The 17,335-nt window shown below is 48.9% G+C and overlaps 1 protein-coding gene across 5 annotated transcripts in view; it reads left to right on the top strand.

The window, feature by feature from the left end:
- SH2B2 (SH2B adaptor protein 2) overlaps positions 1-17,335 on the top strand; it is a 505,642-nt gene that overhangs the window by 181,923 nt on the left and 306,384 nt on the right. For all 5 annotated transcript variants that reach the window (XM_085649839.1, XM_085649838.1, XM_085649836.1 and 2 more), the window contains one exon: positions 15,665-16,545. In XM_085649839.1, the coding sequence (XP_085505965.1) occupies positions 15,691-16,545 (855 nt within the window). In that variant the 5' untranslated portion in view covers positions 15,665-15,690. The remainder of the gene's footprint in view (positions 1-15,664; positions 16,546-17,335) is intronic.

Below are 17,335 nucleotides of genomic sequence, written 5' to 3'. Positions count from 1 at the left end.
CCTGCCGGCCCACCGGCGTTACCTGCGGTTCACGGTGGGTCAAGAGCACTTTCAGTTTACCGTGCTCCCCTTCGGCCTTACCAGTGCCCCTCGGGTGTTCACGAAAGTGATGGCGGTGGTCGCAGCTCATCTGCGCAGATCAGGGGTTCCAGTCTTCCCCTATCTCGACGACTGGTTGTTGAAGGCGGGCTCGCCCCAGGCAGTCGTCTCCCACCTCCAGACTACGGCGGATCTCCTGCATTTGCTGGGGTTTTCCATCAACGTGCCGAAGTCACACCTGAGTCCCTCTCAGAAGCTCCTCTTCATCGGAGCGGTTCTCGATTCGGCGCAGTTCCGGGTCTATCCGCCGGAACAGCGGGTCCAGGATATTCAGGCCCTGATTCCCATCGTTCGGCCTCTATCCTGGGTTTCGGTCAGGCTAGTGTTGCGGCTTCTGGGGCTGATGGCCTCCTGCATCCTACTAGTGCATCATGCCAGGCGGCGCATGCGGGCTCTGCAGTGGGACCTGAAGTTTCAGTGGGCCCTGCATCACGGCAACCTGTCCGACCATGTCTTGATCTCGGAGGGCACTGCACAGCAGTTGCGGTGGTGGCCCACGGACCGCGATTGGGTCACGGGCAAGAGCCTCTCCCTTCCCCAACCGGAGCATGTCGTAGTGACGGATGCGTCCCTCCTGGGATGGGGTGGCCATATGGGAGAGGCGGAGATCAGAGGCCTCTGGTCTCCGGTGGAGTCTCTCCTCCACGTCAACCTGTTAGAGTTGAGAGCGATCCGACTTGCACTGAAAGCCTTCCTTCCCTCTGTCAGGGGAAGTGTCGTGCAGGTGTTCACGGACAACACCACCGCCATGTGGTATTGCAACAAACAGGGCGGGGTGGGGTGGGGTCGTGGACCCTTTGTCAGGAGGCTCTGCGCCTCTGGACGTGGCTAGAACACCAGGGCGTCACCCTAGTGGTTCAACATCTGGCGGGCTCTCTGAACGCCAGAGCAGACGAACTCAGCCGCTGGTGCATGATGGATCACGAATGGCGTCTGAACTCCGAAGTGGCGCAAGGTCTCTTTCAGCAGTGGGAAGAGCCTTGGTTAGATCTATTCGCCACCGAAGAGAACGCGCAATGTCAACAGTTCTGCGCGTTGAAATTTCCAAGGCGGCATTCGCTCGGCGACGCTTTTCGTCACGAGTGGAGTTGCGGTCTGTTGTTCGCCTTTCCGCCTATACCACTTCTGCCCAGAGTGCTGAAGAAGATCAGGCACGACCGGGCCCAAGTCATCTTGGTGGCCCCGGATTGGGCACGAAGGTACTGGTATCCCGAGCTACTCAGTATGTTGACCGATCCTCCGATACGTCTGCCCCTACGGGAGGATCTTCTGTCGCAGCAGCAGGGGACGGTCCTACACCCGAACCTGTCCAGCCTCCACCTCCATGCGTGGAGATTGAGCGGCGGCAGTTGATGCCATTTGACTTGCCTCCTGAAGTCTGTGATATCATTCTGGCAGCCAGGCGTCCCTCCACAAAGACGGTATACGCCTGCCGGTGGAACAAATTTGTGGCATGGTGCACAGCAAAGGCTGTGGATCCCCTCTCCGCCCCTCTTTCTGAGGTCCTCCTCTTTCTTCTTTCTTTGGCCCGGCAGGGCTCTGCCCTGGGCACCTTGAAAGGTTATCTTGCTGCCATCTCTGCCTTCTTGCGGCTTCCTGATCAGCCTTCTCTTTTCAAGTCCCCTGTAGTTACACGCTTTCTAAAAGGCATTACTCACACGTTCCCTCCTGTCCCTTTTGTAATGCCTCAGTGGGACTTGAATCTTGTTCTCACATTTCTAATGTGCGCTCCCTTTGAGCCTCTTCATAATTGTCCTCTTCGTCTGCTGACGCTTAAGACTGCTTTTCTGGTAGCCATCACCTCGGCTAGACAGGTGAGTGAGCTCCAGGCTTTATCATCAAAGCCTCCTTTTCTCTCTGTTCATCCGGACAAGGTTGTCCTTCGGCCTCGTACCCTCCTTTCTTCCGAAAGTGGTGACCCCCTTTCATCTTGGGCAGTCTGTCACCTTGCCCACCTTCTTTCCGCCTCTGCATCCTTCCAAAGAGGAAGAGAGGCTCCACCGTCTGCACCCAAAACGTGTGCTCTCCTTTTATCTGGACCGCACAAAGCAGTTCCGGGTGGACGACCAACTTTTCGTTGGATACGTGGGTGCTAAGGAGGGGAAAGCTGTGCACAAACGGACCATCTCTCGGTGGGTCGATTTGTGCATCAAAATTTGTTATTCCTTGGCAAAAAAGGATCCTCCTGTTGGGCTGCGTGCCCATTCTACTCGGGCCACGGCGGCTACTACTGCTTTGGGACAGGCGGCAACATGGGCTTCGCTACACTAGTTTGCCAGGCATTATTACCTTGACAGCCAAGTCCGGAGGGATGGCTTCTTTGGCCGTTCTGTCCTCCAGGACTTTCTGGTGTGATCTTGGTTCGCAGACCCACCACCGGGGATGGTATTGCTTGGGTATCTATTCTAAGGTGAGGAATCTAACTAACGTGTTTCTTTCAGATGATCAAGTTACTTACCTTCGGTAACGATGTATCTGTAAGAAACATTAGTTAGTTAGATTCCTCACCGACCCACCCATCCTCCCCGTTCTGCGAACTGACATCTAGGGTTAAGGCTATCCCTTTCAGGGCCCTAGAATTTTTTGGCACTAGTGTCAGTATCTTGCATGGCTCTGCGTTTCTGGCGCGGAAGGCTATGTACAAGAACTGACGTCAGCGCGTGAGGGTGGCGTCTAAGTACTCCGTCATTCCGGCGCACGACGCCGACGACGGACGCGGAGCCGCAGACGACGCCTAGCGACGCGCAAGGGGTATTGCTGACGAAAAATCTTCCGGATCCAGTCTGACGCCTGGGGATATTCTAAGATGAGGAATCTAACTAACTAATGTTTCTTACAGATACATCGTTACCGAAGGTAAGTAACTTGTTCTTCCTGCTCGCTCCTGCAAGGGAAACAGGCACAGGCCCCCTCCTCTCTCCCCTCCCCCCTCCCCCTGCTGCCTCCTCTCATCGTCAAACTTGTGTGTTTTTTACTTGCAGCGCGAGGCACGCGCTTGTGTTTTCCAAGCAGCAGCGCATTTAACCACAAAGATCCATCATTTTCATTATTAATCTGGAAGATTTATTACGGGTTTATAAAACTAGACAACCGTATTTATTACAAGCAATAATCATTTACCGGACACTAACGCCCCGCATTTCTGTGTAAACATTGTGCAGGAAAAAAGGACTAAATATCCTAACGCCCCGCCTTTCATTTCTGTGTAAACATTGTGCAGGAAAAAAGGACTAAAAATTCTTCTACTGATAGGAAGTTACTCATGAATACTCACATAAAGATGAAAATGGAAATCATTTGTTTTTATTTTCTTGGGATTAATCCTGCACACCACTAGTCTGGAGCCGTGGTCCGATTACTTACCTGCCTTTCCCTGATTCATTTTCTTCCTTTCAGTGTCATGTGCCTACCCTTGTAATAGGCACATCTCTTAGATCCTCATTTCAGATATGTAATGGCCGGCACCAGGAGGGGGCGCATGTGGTATGCCCTGCTTTGGGCAGGCGCCTCATCTGCGTCATTCTGTCCAGTTCTAAAGCCTGACCTGCAGTACTGTGTCAGTTCCAATGTTGAGGCCTCCTACGCAGCACAACTTACTTAATGCAGCACTAACCTAGCACGTTGTGACGCCGCCCTGTGACGTCATGGTTCTGTGGGTACCGTTGCCAATCCGTCCGACACCATCACAAGGCTGAGCTCTGCCTGGTCTTTCTTAGCTCCTGGTTGTTGACTGACTGACAGCGTAATCCTATTATTGGCAATAAACCTACGCTCAGACACATGAAGGCTGCCTTCAGCTCTTAAACAGTCACTTTGTTAAATGTTACAGTGGCGTCGAGTCAAAAGAAAAGCGAACTGCCACAAGAAGGCAAGCACGGGAACAGGAAGGGGTGCAAACAATGGAGGCTTGAACCCACCAGTCAGTGCTATTTGGCACCAGTCAGACTGGGGGCAAGCACCTGAGTGGCACTGTCCGGAGAAATGCTGTGAAGAACAGAATTGTGCCACAGCCATTAATTCTTTGTGGAAAGAGAAAGGTGCTGCCATGCGATGACTCGGGCAGAGAAGCGGTCTGTGAAGCGCCACTGCCCTGTCCCACATACGTGTAAACTAGGCTTCTGTAGGGGTTACCGGAACTATGGTGCCCCTGCATGTTTGTGTGCACTTTATTTTCAGTTACGGCAGTGGGGGTGGGGATTGAGGGTCAAATGGTGGGGGTGGGGAGAAGGGTCTTTAAGCGTAAATGGCGTATGGGATTTTAGCTAATTTTTTGTGTACTAGATGCGTTGTCCCACTTTGGCTCGCGTACCATGCGTGAGAGTTCCAGGCTGCAAGGCTTGACTCCTTCTCGAGTGACCTGCCCTGTCTTCCGAAGGGTCCCGGACCTCTGGCTTCCGTGGCAGAGTCAGCTTCCGCCCTTGCTACCGCTCCGCTGTTGACAGACCGAGGTCTGGCACTAGAGAAGAGAGTGGGGATTGGATGTGGACTGAATAGCTGGCAGTCAGATGTCTTGACTCTGAAAATTAATGCATGGACGTCTACACGCCAGACTCTCTGCCTTTGTAAAGGACGTTACTAGTATGAAAGGGGCTTAACTTTTGTTTGGTGCAGGGAGCTCCGGATCGATTCCTGGTGATGTATGTAGTGCTTGGAGGCCTGCAACACAAATCTCATGATATCCTCATGATCTCCAAACCCCCTTTCACACCCTCTCCCCTTTAACTGTTCATCTCAATAGTACTTATTTTGGGTGCTGTTTTTGAGGAATCCTGCTACAATAAATAAACAACCAATTAGGGGTTACTGTTCTCATTCTTTAAACTATTGTTAATAGTTAGTATTAGTAGATTTACAAATGGTGAGTGAGGGCTTTATGCCATTGAATTTCTTCCAGGACCCAATGATCCCATAAGCTTCCTTATCTTTGGTGATTTTGATTGTGGATTTGTGGTTGTAGGGGAGTGGTCCTCATGCCTGGATGTTTCTGACCTGGCATGCAGTTTTTGTGTGGGTACAGTGCATGTAGACCAAACACTGGTCTCGTAAAGTAGACCGCTAGATATGTTTTGAAAGTGGACCAGTGGGGCGTGCGAGTATGTTTTAATTTATACATCGACATGTGCGAGTTGGGTGAAAGTATTTTTGAGTTATTGGTTGCATGTGTGACCGAGTTTATTTGGTGCTCACTGTTGTATTTTGTTGCTTAGCTGATGCATTCTTTTTCTGTGCCTTGTACGTTTGTATAATACCGTGCCTTCGCTGCAAAGGATCTTTATTGTTTAGGATTGAGTACATTGTGGTGCTATAGAACCTGGCGAAACTGTGGTTTTGTGGGAGCAGTTCATCAGAGAGACCTCGGCTGATCTTTGGCTAACATCATGGTAGTACTTGGTGTAATCTTTTTTTTATTGAGACACCCTTTCTTTCTGTTCTTGACTGTGACCATACATTCCGACATATGAAGACCAAAGTCTGTTATTATCCATGAAGCTGTCACTTTGTTTAGCATTACATGCACTCCCGTATCAAGAGGGCTTCAAAGTCCATGCCTTAAGAAGCCTTGTGGTACGACGGAGCACAGAGTCGGTCCATTTTGAGGTATAATTTGGATCCAACTCAGACCAGGCCTTGACGAATCGTGTTGCTTTAATAATCATGTGGTTCTGGTATAGGGCCAAAATGCAACATGGACAGAACAGTTTTTTCCAATCCAAATCAACTCTTTTTAGGTCTCGGCTGAGACAGTGCATGCACTTGGGAGACTTTTGTTAGCTTACAGTGGGCTTAGAGCTGTCCCACTGCTTACCATTGTGGAAGAGGTGTGGCGCAGCAGCCAGGGTGCCTGACTCTGGACCACGGGGTTCACGGTTCGATACCTGGTGCCGGCAGCAGGTTAACCCAGCACCATATTACTCTGGGCAGTAGCTCGCTTAATCTTCCTGACAGCCCCCAGCGCCGGAACACCTCTCCGGAGGTAGCTGTGCGCTTTACAAATGCTGGTATTTCATTTAATTTCACTTCATTTTCAATTCATTTAATTGGTTGGCTTCATCATTAATTTCATGTCCTTGCTTCTCTTTGGTCAGCTTGTGCTGGCTTCAGTTCCTATTTGTGGACATGTCCCTTCCCTGGAGCACGGCCCAAGAACTTGTGTTCTTTCTCTGCAAGCTCTTTTGGAGCTACTTTTTAGGTCTCGCCTACGCAGCGCGCAAGCGCTGCTTTGTAGTGACCTTTTGGAATCTCTCCGTACTTTTGTGGGAACTCGTAAATGTTCTGCACTGTTTCGAATGGGCACTCGTGCATGTACGACGTTTACCTTACGGGAGCGAGCAGCGACGCCATCTGTTTGCAATTATCACGCCTGCTGCTGCTCGCTCCCGTAAGGTAAACGCTGTAGATGGACTGAGCCTGGAAGCCGCTCCTTTGAAGATGGCTCACACTTTGCTTATTCGTTAATTGCTTTTCTCTTGCGGGCGCTCACCCTCTCTCGCTGTTCTTCTTCTATTTCCCTCGATCGCTTGCTCAATCTCTTTGCCCCCTCTCTACATTCACCATCTCTCCCCCATTGTTTGTATTTTACTCTCCTTCCGCCGGTTTCCTTTCTCTCCTCTCAGATCCTTATATAACGTTGTCCTCTCCCTCACGCTTAATTTTAAATTCACCTTTGCCATCTAACTGGTGAATATGAGATCCATTGGCCAGATTATTATCTGTAGTGCCAGAAATCCAGATAACTACTCACGCTGTCTATCTATAGATATATCCTATGCGTGGTGGCCACTTAGATAATAGAAACGGGTAAATTCCAGTAACTGCTGAATAAATTTTTTTTTTTTTAAAAAGCTGGACCTACCTTCAGGGTCGGGTTGGCAGTTAGGGCAGTGTCTGAAGGGCTGCTCTGATAGGTCAGTGTGTTTGGGGCTTTTTGGGGTGTTTGTGCATCTGCTGTGTCTATTTTTACTGCTAATTTCCCTGATATTAAAACAACCATTGCATTCAGCACGGTCATATCCATGCAATCTTACCTCGCAAATAAATCGTGTCTTTAAAAAATCAAAACTGCCCCGATGTGCAACAACAACACACCCCTTTTTTTTGGCTTTTCTAATTCACTAATGGGGGCCTTTTTAGGTCTCGGCTAGCGAAGGCTGCGCTTGCGCAGTCTCGCTTGCGAGAGATAATGACTTGGAGAAGAGGGGCTTGAACCCGCCCCTCTTCTCCCCTGTTCTCCATTGGCTGGCCTCTTGAATGCTGGCCAGCCATTGGAGAAGAGGTCCGTCATTCCGATTAGGCCCCGTCCTTTTCGGATCGGGGGGCGTGGGTTTTTCAAGAAGTCTAATTATCTCCTCCAGCCAATGGCAAGAGGAGAACACGGCCCCGAATCCGAAATGGCCGCTGCCTTTCTCCGAGGCATTTCTGCTTCGCCTCGGAGAAAGGCAGTGGTGTGCTTAGGCAGTGGTGTGCTTGTTTTTTTATCCACCTTAAAGCCCTGGATAGGCTGCAGCATGGAGTGCACGGATTTAATGTCATTAACTGATAACCGTCCATTTCTAGGGTTTTGCAGCATTTTCGAGATATATTAGCGGTTCACTTTGCTTAAAAGAGTGCAATTTCTGATATTTATTTGCTTCTATGCACTTAATTGCTTGCGAAATGAGCAGTGAGATGAGCAGCACAGGATCAAGGTTTAGGGACTAGCGCGGGGGCAAACCGCCACTTCGTACAGCGGGGCCGTGACGGAATAAACTCGTGACACAGGCGCCCGCGCGCTGCACCGCGCCTCGCGGCACTCTGACTCTGCTTCCGCTCCCCCTCCCCTCACGCCGCTCCTCTGATGATGCTAACGCCGGTGGGCGCGTGGGGGTGATGCTGCCAGTTCCTGGTTCGCTGGCAGCTTCGGCACTGCGACCAATCAAAGCCCGCATTATAGTGCGAATTGGAGGACAAGGGGGAGAGTCTAGCAAAGCAGTCCGCGCCGACCCTCCTCCTCCCGGCCAGGCTCAGCCATCGGGACTCCATGGGAGGGGGAGAAGCCGCGCCTCCTCCCGGGCTCCTCCAGCAGCATTGGCAGCGGCTCGGGGTGCGTGCTTGAGTTGCTGCTGCCAGCCGAGAACAGAGGAGGGAAGCCCGACTCACCCAGCACGAGCCACAAGCCCTGAGGGAGGTACTAGGACCCAGGGCCGTATGAAGGACAACAGGTAACCATTATTTTTCAGGGCATTCCCAATCGCTGTCACCCATCCAGGTTATGCATACCCCTCCTGCAGCGCATTGTGCAGACGGGTGGAGGCCAGCGACGGTCCCAGAGGTGGGGGTGGGTGTGGAGGGTCGACTATTAGCTAATGGGCGGTCGAGGGTGCCCTCGGACAGGTCTCTGCTGCGGGGTCGTGATGGAAGGGGCAGTGCAGGTGCTGACGGTAATGACTGAAGTGCATTGGCAATGATAACCAGCACATTCGTGCTTTAGCCAGGAGCTCTTTGGGTCACTGCGTGTGTGAGCTTCGCCTGGGGTCGGAAGGAGCAGAATGTGTACACCCCTGCTGAGAGGGTGGCAGGCTCGCTGTAAGGATGGCGTAACTTCTCCCCAGCTTAGTGCACAAGCGCATAATAAAGATCCCTGTGGAACTTCGTCATTGTAATGTGCCATCGGTCTCTTCGCGTCATTAGATTTCTGGTTCAGCTCCCACATTGTAGCTGTCATTTGTAGGTCTGAAGGACTGTAGAGACGATCCCTTTCACCCACCGGGGTCTATAAAATGGTGGCTTTCAGTTTCATAATACCACCTACAGTAAGTGCCAAGATACCGTTTGTGGTTCGAGGTGCTAAAAGGTGACTTGTTTCACTAATTACTTTGGAGGGTGCTATTCAGTCTGACCGTATTTGTAGAGGACAGTGCACAAACATACTGCCCCAAGCTCAGCCAGCCTCTCCATCCACGAAAAACAGCTCACCAAGCAGGGCCTAGAGGAACTCTGCTCCTCCTGAGGCACTGGTGCTTTGTTTCCGCCTGGCTCAAAGTGCACTGAATGCTTGTTTTTTTGTATCTCAGCAATGTACCTCTAACTCTGCCAGCTGGTGCTTTCGTTCCACTGCTGCCTACATCGGGAGAATAAAGGGGGTTAAGAGTGCTGGTTAAGTGTTGTGTTGAAGATTTGTGGTGGGAGTTATGAGCAATGCCAATAGCTCTAACTTTAAAAATGCCGAGACCATTGCATTGTAAGTGCTTGTTATATTTTGCTACCCAGGCCTATTTTTTTTCCAGTTCGACCCTGTTTAACTTACCCTTCTATCCCCGCTAGGGGACATAATCACCTTTCATGTCCTCCGCTCTTTACTATTCTCACTATTTCTGCCCGAGGCGCTGCAAAGCGGTTCTATGTAAGACCTCTACGCGCTTTACAAAAATCAACAAACGGCAGTGGTGGTTTCAATGGTAGCACATCATTCTTTATGTAAGTTGGAAACTGATATTTAGTATTGGTGCCCCTCGAGATAAAGACAAAACACCCCACTACCTCGGGTGTCTACTTACTGTGGTTTAGCTAAACCCAGTGTACATACAACATATAGAGATAACCTCGGCGCTCTGACCTGTTCAGTGATTTATTCATAAGTTATTTTATCCTATATTATTCAATTCAGACAAAAAGCAGTAAGCAGATTGTAGTTCTGTTTAATGTATATGAGGTACATAAACTCAGCAATATTCTTAGTACATTTGGTTCAAAGCACATAAGTTGCAATGACACAGTATTACAAAGATGGAAGGTGTAATACGTTAAACTTCCTGTAGAGCGATGGAGCGGCAGCCGACACGTGTTTCGGTAGAGTTGTCCACGCTATCAAGACCACATAATCAATGGAGGTTCCCCACTGAAGCCGTTCTTGACCCGGTTTTCCGTACCAAAGTGGGGAAGCTGTTAAGGAGTGTTTTCAGTTAAATGAAGGCACAGTAGATTTGCAATCCACACTATGGGATGCCTTTAAGGCCTATATAAGAGGGATGTCCATATTCAAACATTCAGGAGTGCTGCATTCTATACAAGGGGATTTTGAGCCACTAGAGAAAAAGCTTAAGGACGTTGATGTGGCTACGTAGGAGACCGCTTCCCCCTTGACATTACATGATCGAGCGGCATTATTGACAGTTCGCTGAGCTAGCGGACAGTGAGGTCAAATATCTGGGCAAACACGCGAGGGCTGGGGCATACGTTGAAGGAGAGACCTGGTAGAACACTTGCTAGATTACTTCTCCTTCAGTACCATTCAACATATATCACACACCTAGAGGCGGACAATGATGTCATATTATCACGAGGCAGTGATATTACGTCGGCTTTTCTGTCTTATTATTCGCACTTGTACACGACATGTACGCCCCCTGATGGACAAGCCCTTATAGATTATTTGAATTTGTCTATCCACACCATGGCTATCTAAGGCCTTTGCAACTTTCTGGCCTCACCAATAGATGAGGACGAAATCAAACAAGCAATCTATGCCCTTGCCAACTGCCGGGTGAATTTTATAAAGCCTATCGGCAGATACTGGCTCCTCGGCTGCTGGAGGTGTATGATGAGGCCTTACAGAAGGGAGTTCTCGCCCATACTATGCGGGAGGCTATAGTCCCGCTCCTGCTCAAACTCCTCAAAGCTGTACATCCTACATACCACTATCGCTTCTCAACCAGGATTACAAGATCTTAGCCAAAATCCTAGCTACCCGCCTTCCACTATTAGTAGATAAAATCATATGCCCCTTTCAGGCGGGGTTTGTCCCTGGCCGCTCTACAACAGTAAACCTACATGCTATATTTGCTGTTATTAACCAGCTGGAACCCACTCTACCAGCCGCGGCGGTTCTACTTGATGCTGAAAAAGCATTTGACTCCTTAGAGTGGCTCTTTCTTTACGCTGTGCTGCAGAAGCTGGGGGCCCGGTCGGGTTTATTAATCTAATTCAGCTCCTGTACGCCGCCCCGCCTGAAATTAAATTTAGCCTGACGCGTGGCATCAGGCAGACATGTTCGCTGTTGCCCCTAATATTTCTTACAGCCATAGACCCTCTGGCTAATGCACATACAGGAGAGACATCTCCATTGCGGATTGCAGTTTCATACAGGCCCTATTGTAGCCTCATTCTACGCAGACGATGTAATGTTCTTTGTCTGTGAACCAGGCACTCACTTCTCCCCATTATTACAGGAGGTGGTCCGATTCGGAGCATACTCGGGACTAACAATCAACTGGACTAAATCAGAGGTTTTTGCATTGACCCCAGGCACTATCCAAGTTGATGTTGAATTCCCACTTAGGTGGTGTACAGATCGTCCGAAATATCTTGGTATTTTCTTACATTGCTGTGTACCGGAGGTGATTCGCCTCAACCACGGTCCGGCGATTGATAAACTTATAACTCAAATCGAACGGTGGATCAAACTTCCCCTCTCTATGACGGACAGAATCGCTGTTATGAAAATGGTGGTACTCCCGCGTTTTTTCTATCTCCTCTTAAAGATTCCCATTGCACTCACCATGAAATATTTCGGTACATTACGGTCCTTGCTGCTCCAGCTCATATGGGCTTCAAAACAGCCACGCATAGCCTGGGATACCCTAGTTATGCCATACGAGTGAGGGGGTTTTGGCGTCCCTGATTTTTTACCTATATAACCTCATTGCACAGGTACACTTCACGTACTATTGGTATCTGGATGCCCGCCTCCAATTTTTAAAACCAGTGGATATCAGAAATATCCTAATCTGCGATCAACTATACTACCGCAGGGTCTACCTCGCAGCCCCACTGAAATCCAGACACTATCCTCTGCCTGCTGGGCATAGTCTAAATTGCGACGATATCTACTTACAGAGGTTTTATACCCCTAGTCGATAATCCCTGGATACCCTCTACAATGGAGACCCTTACTAAACAGACTCTTAGTAGGCATGGGTTACACACTGTGGGAGATTTTTTGGGTGACTCATGATTACGCACCGCTGGAGAACTACCCCTCTGCAGTGATGCATCCTACATAGACAGATTTCTCCTGCTCAGAGTTCGATGTTCTTTGACGGGGGCGCTCCCAGACGTGACGACTGAACCCCCAGACTTTACCCTACTAGTTACATTAATTATAACTTCACCGGACGGGACAAATCTTGTGTCGAAGCTATATCATTAATCCCTGAATCTTCAGGCCTGCAGTCGGTGCAAAGGAGCGCTCAGCCTGGGAACAAGATCTCGGACTGCCGTTAACAGACAAAATGTGGTTATACTGCTGCGAGCAAACACGTATGTATCAAACAAACACTGCCATAAATTGCTACACTTTAAGTACTAGCACAGTGAATATATTACACCATACCTATTAACTAAATTTGATCCCAATACCCCGCATGTGTGTGCTATATGTGCTGCCGACCGTGGTGATTTTTCCCACTTGGCTTAGAGTTGTGGACATGTTCTGGCATATTGGGGGAGATTTTTCGACATTTATCCGTAATGATAGAACACACGAAACACCCGACGCCATTGATGGCGTTGCTGGGGTATGCACAGCCCCTAAAGAAGGGTGTACGGCGATTTGCCGCCATAGCCCTATTGATAGCGAAACCGGTTTCCTTACACTGGGGTAGAACGCAAGTCCCAACAGTAAAGGCCTGGGCCAGAGACCTGGTATATACTGCGACACTACAAACAAAATATACGCCACTCTACTGCCCCTAACCTTGCGGCCACAGGATATATGGCAACCACTGACAACCTATTTGCAGACGCACCCCCTGGATGAGGACTGAAGTTCTCATTTAGATACCGACTTATACATTTCAGGCAACATAACTAAGAGCGAGTGATATGCGGAGGAGGACCCTCCCTTACTGATCCTACTAACGGGGAGGGGAATGCATGCCGTATATGAATAGTATTAATTAAGCCTGTTTGAAGCTTGCTCTGTGACTGACGGCGCGACGGCTGTGATTTGACATGGGTAGGACATGACCATCTGTTGTATACATTGTAATACGGTGAATAATATTGCTCAGATAGAGAACTTTATTGCAGTGCATAGAGAACTGTGAAACTAAATGGTTGGTCGAACTCTCAGTTGCTGTGATATTTATTGTAGATGTTAGGTCGGACTCTGTACCTGATATTGTTTGAGTTGAATTTATGATTATTGATGTATAATTTTGGAAGATTTGAAACCATGCTTTTCAATGAATACTTCATGTATTTTTATGTACTACAAATCTTAAAGAATTTTACAACAAAAAAAGTTCAGGCTTACTGTACAAACTTAAACTTTTAAAAGTGCGCCAGCCTGAGGGCTCAGAATCTGCAGCAGCAATGGATCGCACTACTTGAAGAAAAGCAGGTAATACACTCTGCAGTATCCATCACTACAGAGCACTGCAGGAGCGGCCACTGATACTGTGAAGTGGTGAGGCCGGGGCAACACAAAACATAAATAAAACTGAACTTACCTGCTCCGACGGCCGCCACCTTCCTCCCAGTCCTTGCGCCCATGTCAGGAACCTGGTGCACACTGTGCAGGCTCCCAATCCCAGCTCTGCTCACATGCTGGGAATGCTTTTCCCAGCATGTGAGCAGCGCTGGGATTGGCCTGAGCGCCTCGGCTCGGCGATCACACATAGAGTGGAGGCCTGTGTTTTTTCCACCCAGTTGTACAACACATTTAGGTGGAGAAAGGCTAAGTGCGCATGGCGGTTTGGTCGGCCCCCTAGGGCCGGCCAAACAATCATGTGCATTTAGCAGTGCTCACCACTGTCCCCTCCTCCCTGGTGTTGCAGCGTCAGTGTGGCTGTCCCTGCCTCTTTCTCTGCTTGGCTGGCAGGACGCAAAATAAAATATTAAAAACGTTTTATTATCATTTTATTTGTCCTGGCCTCTGCTGACTTTCAGTGGGGGGTGACACTCCTCCGCCATAACAGCAGAGCCGACACTGGAGTACTGCCTGCTAGTCCTCAGTCTGCCCCGCCTGATGAAGCACTGGCTCTCACGCTGGGAGTAAGTTAGTGGGGCAGCACTTGTCACTGGTAAGTTGTGCTGTGAACGGATCAAGATGGAGCGGGATAGGCCAGTAGTGTTGCCACTTTTCCCAGTGAATCATGTTTTACAATTCTGCGAAGGCCCACACATGATAAACCAGACTAAATACAAAATACTCCGTATTCATTTTTAACACGGCTTTTCTTCCTTTGCTCACTTTATTTTATCAGCCACTGCCCATTAAAGCAGCTCTGAACACTTGTTAAAGTGATTTACTCTTATGTTTGTAGTTTTAAATATGCACTGATATGAGGGGAAAAAAAAGTTTTATGTGATTTTAAAATGTTATGATGGAAAATTAATATACTGGTCAGGCCAATACAAACACAGCCAGTTAGCAACCCTTTTGGCTAGTTCCGGTGGATGTACATGCAGTTACAATGGCTTGAACTGGCTATGTTGTATGAATATTTATGGTGTTTGAACACTGCACAGGGCTGGCTTGTTCAGTTTGGAAATGTAACTAGACAGGAACAGGCTGGTACAGTTGGGATTAATGGGGCTAGAATGGAGTTGGCAGGGCCACATTTGTTCTGGTGAACGTGAATATCCAGTACAAAACAATTGTAGACTCAGACTGGCTCTGATGGATGTAGTGTCAGAATGCACTGAGCATGGGTAGACCTCCTGGAAGTGTGCAGTCTTGGAACTCTCTAGGTCGGGCTAGCTGTTTCTGGTGCTGTCATTGGACTTAGGATGCACTGGCTTCGACTACTTCTGATGGGTGTTAAACCATGTAGTTAAGACTAGTTCATCCCATTGCACAAAAGGTAGTAATTTGTGATATTCAGCTTTGTATATGAACTTCATTGTTTAGTTGTACTGGCAGGGTACGAGTCCTAAAAAAAGAAGTGGGGCGACGCTGACTTAACAAAGTAACGTCACGAAGGTGGCTTGCACCATCAGACTCATTGCCTCCCCTCGCTCACCCATTAGATGCGATTGCATCAGAGAAGCCAGCGCGTGAGCAGAGTTCTGAATGAGCTCCGATCTCGCCCCAGAGAGGCCAAAGAGTGAATGTGTGGCTGCATTTGCTCCAGTTATCGAGCTCCCGGTAAAATAAGTGGGGGGGGATGCCGTTCACCCGCGTGGTACCCCAACTCGAGCCCTGTGTACTGGTGAGAACGTGTCACTTACTGTGTCATACATTATTCAGCAGAATGTAATTCTTAAGTTCACTAAAACCATGCAAATGTCACACATAAGCAATCTGACAACGTGCCTGCTTGATAAAAGTTAATTGTGCAAGGGAGCGTGAAGTGCAGTGAGAGAAGATTTTAGTATAGTTTGAGAAGATGGAAGTGCAGTGTGAGGATCTGCTAAAAATTGTACCAAGGGAATGGAATTGTAGGTGATTATTATAGGGCAGCTTGCGGGAGAGATAAAAGGAGAATACAGGTGTGTAGCTTGGAAGGTCACTGAAGGGCATCCTGTGCAGCCGTGGCAGTTCCTTTTTCTGATGTTTTTCTTGCTGTTTCTGCTTGCCTTGCAGTTTGCTGCTGTTGAAATGGCCCAGTCATGAATGGTGATGCGGACAGTCAGGAGACTTCCTCCCAGCTCCCTGACTGGAAGGAGTTCTGTGAGCTTCACGCCCAGTCTGCCGCCGTTGACTTCGCTCAAAAGTTCTGCCAGTTCTTGAAGGAGAACCCGCACTACGACACCCCCGGGGCCGAGACCTCCTTCTCCCACCACTTTGCTGCCAACTTCCTAGATTTCTTCAGCTTCGAGGTGTGCCGGGTCTATGTGTCGGACTCCCCCACCAAGTACAACATCGTCCCTTTCGTTGGCCTCCAAAACTGCCAGGTGCCGTTCGGGAGGGACATCGTGCAGAGGCGCGAGGAGACCTCCAGCGAGTCCTTGGACAGCATGGAGCAGGCGGTCGGCTCCCAGCGGTACTGCAGCCAGACGCAGGCGCGCGTGCAGCGGGTCTCCTCCTACGGCCACTCGCGCAGCTCCGAGGACGTCTCCGTCCACGACGCCTCCAAGTCCAAGTTCAAGAAGGGCTTCTCCCTGCGGAACATGAGCCTGTGCGTGGTGGACGGCATGAAGGAGATGTGGCATCGAAGGTCCTCCCCGGAGCCGAGCCTCGAGCCGGCCCAGGCTCGGCGCGCTGACAGAGAACACTTGCCAGCTGGCACCAAGGAGCACGCGGAGCCTCGCGAGAAGTGGTCTCGGAAGCTGCGACTCACAAAATCCCAGTCCGCAAAGGTGGAGCTGCTGGATATCCAGCGGGAAGGCACGGTGCGCTACATGGTGGCGGATGACACCAACTGCGTGGGCAGCTCACAGTGGCAGAAGTGCCGCCTTCTGCTGCGCAAAGCCGGGCGCATGGAGGGAGAGCGCTTCCTGCTGGAGTTCTACGTCCCCCCAAAGGTAGGGGCACTTTTTACTGAAATGTTTAAAATGCAGAATTGTAATAAAGAATCCTATATACACAAATCTGAACCAATATCAATTATATGTAATGGTGAAGAATAGTAGGTAGCAGCTTAATCCACATTCAAGCTTGTTTCCAGGCTTCTCAGCCCGGATAACTTATAGTACTCTTTTTTTTTTTTCTGTTTTGCAAACTTCTTTGACAAAACAAGCCAACGCCATCCTGCACCTTGTGTTAACTCAAAAAACAAAGCTGTCGTTCTAGTATTTTCCTCTTTTTTGGAAACCAAACCATGCTATCCACCTTTTTGATATCAATGAATATAGAACCAGTAAGAAGCAAATATTCAGAGCCCTTAGTAACCACAACATATTACAATTACAAAAGCTCTGATCCCTGAAGAATCTTTAGCCAAGCCTTTCCCACTAATTTGGTTGGAAGCAGGCCAAATTTGAACTTCATTTTCCTTAAATCACATTAGTGCTTTTTCTCATGGCTGGATAATGTATCCAGGCATGTTCAGTTTTATGCTGTAAATAATCTAATAGCGACACATTTTCTGTGGTTCTGTATCTGTCATCTATTCTTTTCTAATTTACTGATGGCAATCAAGTTTTGTCAGTTGTTTCATTTCTTTTCTGTTAACTTGACTTAATCCTAAAAAGAACGCCACACTGCAGAGGGAATTCGCTGATCTATTTAATTGTTCTCATTGAACCAATTCGAAAAGCAACACCAAAAAGGAGGCCTACAAAACCACCAAGTTGAACTAGATTGCTGCCATTA

Source organism: Triturus cristatus, chromosome 3_2 (genome assembly GCF_964204655.1).
Source record: "Triturus cristatus chromosome 3_2, aTriCri1.1, whole genome shotgun sequence".
In the NCBI taxonomy this organism is placed as follows: Eukaryota; Metazoa; Chordata; class Amphibia; order Caudata; family Salamandridae; genus Triturus; species Triturus cristatus.
This window is presented reverse-complemented; position numbering and strand designations above follow the sequence as displayed.